The sequence below is a fragment of the Telmatherina bonti genome, assembly GCF_933228915.1.
Source record: "Telmatherina bonti genome assembly, chromosome: 10".
In the NCBI taxonomy this organism is placed as follows: Eukaryota; Metazoa; Chordata; class Actinopteri; order Atheriniformes; family Telmatherinidae; genus Telmatherina; species Telmatherina bonti.
In genome coordinates this window covers 21,273,211-21,281,421 of record NC_136628.1, presented here as the reverse complement: position 1 = coordinate 21,281,421, position 8,211 = coordinate 21,273,211, and the positions used below count along the sequence as shown (strand labels likewise).

The 8,211-nt window shown below is 36.4% G+C and overlaps 1 protein-coding gene across 1 annotated transcript in view; it reads right to left on the bottom strand.

Annotated features, from left to right (window-relative positions):
* Positions 1 to 630: 630 nt before the first annotated feature.
* The window catches only part of LOC306761266 (glutamate receptor ionotropic, kainate 1-like), a gene marked incomplete at both ends in the record, with an annotated part of 31,531 nt that continues 23,950 nt past the window's right edge, over positions 631 to 8,211 (bottom strand). Inside the window, 8 exons of the mRNA XM_079247389.1 lie at positions 631 to 756; positions 1,404 to 1,654; positions 2,500 to 2,725; positions 4,137 to 4,354; positions 4,783 to 4,901; positions 5,943 to 6,166; positions 6,605 to 6,808; positions 7,122 to 7,238. Coding sequence (XP_079103515.1) covers positions 631 to 756; positions 1,404 to 1,654; positions 2,500 to 2,725; positions 4,137 to 4,354; positions 4,783 to 4,901; positions 5,943 to 6,166; positions 6,605 to 6,808; positions 7,122 to 7,238 — 1,485 coding nt within the window. The remainder of the gene's footprint in view (positions 757 to 1,403; positions 1,655 to 2,499; positions 2,726 to 4,136; positions 4,355 to 4,782; positions 4,902 to 5,942; positions 6,167 to 6,604; positions 6,809 to 7,121; positions 7,239 to 8,211) is intronic.

The window sequence follows — 8,211 nt, the reverse complement described above, 5'->3', positions numbered from 1 at the left end:
GCTTGGCAGCAAAGAAATACCACACTTTTTAGATTTAGATAAGAAGCTTGAAAAACAAACCATACTTTTTCTATCATTCTAAATTCTAAGAAATATAAAGCTCACAATTAAAAAAAAAAATTGATTATTGCCCTTGATTATTATCTATTCTAAGAGTCTTCATTTTTCTGGCCCTCATCTGTAAAGTGCTCTTTGCACATAGCCAGAACATGCAAATAAGAATTGGTTGCTTGGTTGAAGCTGTGCCTGCATGCAGATGAGATATTTCCACTTCACTGAATCATTTTTTTCTTTTAGTCAGCAAAAAGGTAGAGTTTTTATGCAGGGATAAACCAACTTATTTAATTCTAATTCATAGGAAGACATTTTAAAATTCTGCTTTTTAATTCTGCTTTTATGAGTGACTTTCTAGCAAAAACACATTTGAAAATTAAACAGACTGAGAAAGCAGTGAGGGCTCAGGATGAATAATGTGACACGAAAAAGCAGAGTTTTCATAAAGGTGCTGGGGTCATGAAGGGGTGGAGCAACTGGGTCTGGATGGAAGCGCAGGTTAACCAGGATAGGTTAAGGAGTGTACAGATGAACACACCCATTTATGAACCTACTGCCTAGAGCGAGTGTGAGTTGCTACTCTGTGTCATCCCTCAGTAGCCTGCCACTCTCCAGATCATTAGACAAGGAGCTGTCAGAGGAGGAGGTGGAGCCACGCCGTTGGAACTGACGGGACTGCACCCCATAAAAGAAACAAAAGGCCTAATACAAAGAAAAAGGGGTGGAGAAGAACACAAAAGACATGAACGTGAAAAAATATTGTGATAACAAACACTGAAAAGAAGAGGATGAGAAACACAAAAAAGGCTAACCAAATAAACTAATGACGTGCACAGCATTGCTTTTTTTTTTTTTAATGTTCCGTCTTTTGATAAAAGTATGAAATGTAATTAAATTCTAAAGAGTATTTTGTCACCACAAAAAAGAATTAACTGAAGGATGAATCCAGTCACAAATTACATGCATGAGAAATAAAAAGTTAATCAAACAACTGTGAATGAATGTCTTAGCTTTCTTTCATGTGGAGCTGAGAATTAGTTCACTCTTTCTTGACTACACACAATTATTTCTTACTAGAAGGACTGTCTGATACACAAACACAGAAAAATGTTTGACTCCCAAACAGACAAACACCAAGCAAATATATCAGTTTGAGTGAACAATGTTTAATAAACACTCATATAATTTATTGGGGACAAACAAAAATAATGTTAATGTTAAATTAATTTCTTGATTAAATTATTCTACAAATAAATACCTTTTTTTCTCTGCTGAATGATTTAATAATAACTTTGAATGAAGTTAAGGTTCACATAGAGTTGAGTCAGAGATTTGTCTTCATAACTCACCTCTTCTATGTCAGCGTTCCTTCTGGCCTTGTAGATGAATTCTCCGATAGCAACAAACACAGAAAGAACCAGACCAGCAGCCAGGACAATGAAGATGCCACCAATGTTCTCCACGCCCAAAGCACTGGCCTCCTTGTTGTCTTCTTCTGGACAACCATTTCCTCTCCACCACTTCTCCTTCATCATATGGAGCTTCCCCTCTTCCTGCAGCTGAAGGATGGCAATTGTGATTTTATCCCTGTATGGAGAACCTGATGAGGAAGATGTGACATTTATAGAGCAAATACATGCACTTTCTTGCTTTTTGTATTTTATTAATGCAGGCCCTTAAAAAGGTATTCACCCTCAGAGGATTTTTTCTGTTTTATTGAATTACAAACTTGAGTTAACCACTTAAAATAATAACATGTGTTTTTGAATTGAATGCAATGGAACTTCAAAATATAATCTTTCTCAAGGAGTTGAAGTAAAAGTAAAAGTAAAACAAAAGAACTTCCTAAATAAGTTAGAGCCAAAATACTAAAGAAAAACTCAACTTTAAGCGGTCATCATCAGAATGATTCTCAAGGTATTGAGCTGGTAAAGTGAACATCCAACAGTACAGACCTCGGAAACAAATTGCAACTTGACTTGTTTCCAGTTTAAGTTCATAGAATAACAAAATGGCCAAAAACTTGGCAACATGAAAATTACTGTAGCTCTGAACAGCTGGCACTGCTTTTTAATGGAAGTGCATTTGCATTTTGGGGATGGAGGTTGGCAGCTGTGATCTTAAACTCTTGGAAGAATAAAAAAAATAGGAAAACTCTAAAAACAAGGAAACTGTGTATGTCATCTGGTTTTAAAAACGGCTATTTCAAAACACAACACAAGTGATTGCTTACTGAGAGAATCAGTATTCTCCAATAATTTGTTTCAAAAATGTGGTTTTGGTAGTATACTCCATTAAATCTGTAACATGTGTAGACAAAGTTTTTTCTGCAGTTTATAATCAAAAACTGTAAGTAGTTTAGATGGTCATGAGAGTCTTGCTGTGTTGAAGTTACCAGTGTGACTAAATCAAGACATCCCCGACAGATTCTCTCATTCTTCTTACCAATAGGTGTTCCTACTCCATATCCTTTTGAGTCTATGAGACCTCCAATCTGTGTGAGGTTGCAGTTTCTCTGGCTGATGTACTCAATGCTTGTGGACTCCATGAGCATGGCGTAGTCTGTTGTTAGAACTCGGGTGATCCCTTCTTTATTATTCTTCACCAATGCAGTGTTCTTCCTGCTGCTCATGAAAGCCCACATCTTCTCATAGGTGGATATTTTGGATTTCTGAGGCAATGAAACAGGCAAGAGTACATAAGATGTGGAATGCATTTGTGCAGAAATCAAAGGCTGTGAATGCTTGTGTCTGCACTTACAATATACACATAAGTTTCTATCGGCTTAAATAGATTTGACAAAGTTCTAAATACATATATGTCTAGCATCAGGACGTGTATGTCTCATTTTGTGTACATGTGTCTTTCTTTCCTCAGTCATAAAATGGAACAGCTGTGCTCTAAATCTCTTCACGCTGATTCAATTTGTTGAAGCCATCAACAGGGTCTGCCTCTTTCTTCACAGGCAGCAGTAATCACTGGCTGCAATCTGGAGGATAAAGCCCTGCATGAATCACCCCTGCTGAGCCACAGGACGTGAGGAGCAGAGGTGGTGATTGTGAGGCAAGGAAGTGACACTCTCAAGTTCCCTGGTAAATTATCTACCAAACATACATATATCAGACGTCATCATGGCTGCCCAAATCTTGAGATGCAAGTTCTGTCTTTTATGACTCAACTGTAAATTTGTCAAACTGGTTGTATTTCTTTTCCCTTTTTGGCTATTTGGCTGTAATGGGAATGAGACAGCAGCTGATGGAACCATTTCACTATTGATATACGAAATGGGAGTTTGTTATTTCTTTATTTTTATATTTTACATAACATAAAACAACATGGTATGACATAACTTATTAAAACAAAAAATGGCAGCACACTGTACTGTATATGGTTAATTGAGTAGTGCTTATATTTTGTCTCTTAAGTACAATTTAAGGTATAAAGAGAAAGATGTAAAGGTATAAAGTTTTTTAAAAAATTTGATTTCTAAACGACACAAAATGATGGCAAAATATCAGGAAGATGTTGCAGAAAAGAAGATTAATTCTATTTTTGTTGATTTGCCTTGATACACGAGTCTTTTAATGCACTAAGGGTTGAAGTTCCACTGGTTTAACTTTTATACCAATTTACCCACAAAAAACAGAAAAACTGTAGATGGGTGGTTTTTAGTTTGATTATGGCCACATGCATGGGATAAGTGAAAACTTTAATTCTGCAAATGTGTCAGTAATTGAGGAAATGTGACTGATTTCAAACCAATAAAGGCAGACAAGTTCTAGATTTCTCTGTTTTTATGTAGATGTCTCCTTAACTGATCTAGCGTTGTTGTTGTCTAGTGTTTGTAGTAATAATTATGTACTGTTTTAGCTGTGATTTTAAACAATTCTGTTAGGCAGGTTTGCTGCCAAAAGCAATCTGTTTCGATGCAGCTGATACAACCAGAAATACCTCATATGGACTCAAGCACTGGAGTGTATACACTACCGGTCAAAAGTTTAGAGATGTTTGACTTGCACTGTCTATCTACTATATTTACATTCTTAGAGTTTTATAAATTTGGGGCCTAAAACAGGATTTACCTTAAAGAAAGTCATTGTGGATCCGTCTCTTACTGCCCCATATTCAATCCTGGTCTGTTTGGCGAGGTCGTCTGCAGAGTCGATGGGTGCATCCATTCTTTCCACAGTGAGGAAGGCTGCCAAGTTGGCCGTATAGGAGGAGATAATGATTAAAGTAAAGAACCACCAGATACCCCCAACTATCCTAGTGGACAGAGCCTTAGGCATCAACTCTGAGCCTGGAAGCATAGAAAGAGAGAAAAAGTTCATGACAAGCCTAAAAAGTTAAAGCATTTATGAAGACAGAAATAAAGGATAATAGTTCAGAAGCATATATATATATATATATATATATATATATATATATATATATATATATATATATATATATATATATATATATATATATATATATATATATATATATATATATATATATATATATATATACATATATATACACATTATATTTATATATATATATGTGTATATATATATATATATATATATATATATATATATATATATATATATATATATATATATATATATATATATATATATATATATATATACCTAGGTATTTTGTGAATCAACCTCTTTCAGAAACAAGTAGGGCTTATAAAAAAAAAGTTTCGATTTTAATCACTCTAAGTGATATGTTTACCTTGCCTCATGAGCGCTCCAATGCCAAACCAGAAACTGTTCAGTAATGTAAAATTGTTCTGCACTAGAGTTGATGATGGGTTGCAAGGGTGTGGGTTGTACCACTCATATGGAGTAAACCTGCAAAACAGTAAGAGATAGTATAGAGTGAATGACAGATGACAGCAAATTCAAGTACAAAAGCAGTGCAGTAACTACATCATGTTGACATACGCTTAAAACTTTTAAGGGGAAAAAAAGTGCATTTTTCATAAAAGCAGGCTTCCATTTCCCAGTGCAATCTACACTTGGCCATGATTTACATTTTCAATATTGAAATTTGATTCTGGGCTGCACGGTGGTGCAGTGGTTAGCACTGTGGCCTCACAGCAAGAAGGTCACTGGTTCAATCCTTGGCTGGTTTGGTCAGTGGCCTTTCTGTGTGGAGTTTGCATGTTCTCCCCGTGTATGCGTGGGTTCTCTCCAGGTACTCCGGCTTCCTCCCACCATCCAAAGACATGCATGATAGGTTAATTGGTCACTCTAAATTGCCCCTAGAAATGAGTGTGAGCGTGAGTGTGGTTGTTCGTCTCTCTGTGTGTGGCCCTGCGATGAACTGGCGAGCTGTCCAGGGTGTACCCTGCCTGTCGCCCAAAGCCGGCTGGGATAGGCTCCAGCTTCCCCGCGACCCTGAATTGGAATAAGCGGTTCGGAAAATGAATGAATGAATGAATGAATGAAATTTGATTCTCACTTGCAGGTTTCTGAGTACAACCTCCTGAAAGGGTTTTTGCAGAGAAAAGTGAGTGTTTACAATCACTGCAAGCTTTTTGAAAACCACAGTGAAATGCTGTCTGGCAGGTTAGCTGATAGCGAAGAGCATTTTTCTTTTTATTCCAGAACATCCATGCAAAAGTAAGATTTTTTTTTTTTTTTTTTCAAATGTGAAGCAGTGGCATCCCATATTATTAAAGGAGGCCAGGGGTTTTAATTATACATTATTTACCACTTAGTTAATCCCTTCGCATTAACATCTTGGGATGAAGTTCTAAAACATACATCTCTTAGGCCTTATTATGTATAAGAACACAAAATACTGTGTAGAAAATTCAAGAGCCTGAATGTTCTTCACTTCAATCCACACAGCAGCTCTTTATCAGAAACATCCATCCATTCATTTACCTGGCAATCACAAAGAGCACACAGCTGACTCCAGTGCAGGCCAACAGCACATACATCCAGATGTCTGGAGACAGAGGATTAAGGAAGGAAAATACGCCTGGATTGGTGCCATTAGGTTTCCGGTACAGGATGCTGATGCCCAAGGTCATGAAGGGCTTGGAGAAGTCGATCACTTTCTCTCTAACGTAGGTGATGGTCAAAGGAGCCACAGCAAGATCTGCAACCTGATGCAAAGATTCAACTTTGTAAAAGTTGTAAATGTATGTGTGAAAAATGGATTATTTTTTGCAACAGTAACAATGGAAAAGATAACAACCTATAGTAGGATTTGGTTTGTTTAAAAGCACAATGGATAAAAAAAATATAAATGTGCCAACCTGGTTCTTATTGATTTGATAGCAGAAAACAAAATGAGTGGAGTCAAAGCCTGTTTGTAGGCAGCAGAGTCTAAACAGGCTTTTATACATTAATAGACTTAAATTAGGCCATCTTCCCCCGAGACGGTTGATAATGTATTCTTTACTCAAAAATATGAGGTTTTGTGTGTGTGTGTGTGTGTGTGTGTGTATTTGTTTCCTGGGAACTCAGTTGTCCAAATAAGGCAAACAGATGATACATTATGTAAAGAATTTTATCTGTGATATAATGAAGAATTCACTCACATGGTCAATCAATTCTCGGACCATCCCATTCCATTCTCCCTTGTCATTCTGGGCTCCATATTTCCCATCCCCCACCAGTCTGACTTCATAGGTAAAACCCAGTATGTTTGACAGCTCTTTTAGGAGGTCCATGCAGTATCCTTCATAACGATCATTTCCAACCAGCTCCTTCTCTGACTTTTTGACCATCACATATGGATTTTCCTGTATGGAAAGGAAAAAAAAAACTGGAATTTTCTGAACTGGTTTTCTGAACTTTAGGTACTTAGTTTTAGAAAACTGGATTAATAGTTTTAGTTTGGTGACATCGGCATGAGTGACAAACTAAATAAGTTGGTAAACAATATTAAACTTTTTTAATGCTGCCTTTTTTTTTGATAAATGACCTCAAATCATGATGAGACAGACACAGCTGTCTTCTACTCCATTGTGTTTTTGTATTTTCCTTTATTTTACCCACTAACTCCACTAAAATGCACTGTTTTCCTTTTCCCTTGGCTGTGTTCTGCCTTCACACCTGTATGGTGGTGACAATAAGTGTCCTGTTAGCCATAGAGTCTGTCACATTGTTATTCTTGTCTCGGTTTGGCTTCTCCATAAGGGTCATCCCCTTGTATGAGTTCCACACAGCAACCTGAAAAGGCAAACAGAGCTTCACATATATGGAATAACATTTACAACTTATAAAAAAAAAAAAAAAAAACATACGCAACATTTAGTTCCAGCTACTATAGAAGACTGTCAAAACTGCAATTTACACGTTTGCATCCCCTATTGCTTTATATGAACTTTGAAATCTTTTATCAGGTTTCTGTGATTACAACAATCTGTACTGTTAAGGGAAATGAGCTTTTTAATTTGTTTATATGTGAGAAAATACAGAAGCTTCTAGAGTTTCCAAGTCTAAACATTAAGCCAGAAACCTGCTTCAGTGCACTGCAAATGGATCACATTTTCTGACTCAGCGAGTCAGAAAAAATGAAAAAGTATAAATTTTAAAAGACTTCAAACTGATGGCTCCTTTTAAAACTTCTGTTATATTCACCATCCAACAACATTTCCTTTTGATCAACTGTGCTCTGATGACTCTTGACAACATGCTGAAAACTTCACTTTATGGAAAATGAGTATGAAAAAGCGGTTCGTTTCACTTTGTAGCATCTTGTTGAAGTTCAAAATTTTTTTCCAACAATCAAATATCCTTTCCTCTCTGTATCTGTCCAAGTTTGATCGAAGAGATGGGGAAAGGTTCTGTCTCGTTATTCACCTGTTGCCAATTAACCAATTTAGCGGAAAATTACATAAAAGCTCAACTGCTCTTCTGTGAAGCTTTTTATGTCTGCCATCCCAGCTGGTTCCACGTGCGTTGCCACCAATGTAAAAAACAATCAATATTTTTCATAAAATAGTAAAATATGTCATTTTTATCATTTTATTACCTCCGCCAAAGAGGCTACATTTTACCTGCCGTTTATCTGTTTGTGTGTTAGTGTTCAAGATAGCTCAAAAAGTTATGGACGGATTTTCATGAAATTTTCAGTGTTTGTTGGAAATGTGAAAATTAAGAATTTGGTGTTTTCATGTCAATTCATGGCGGAACTAGAGCT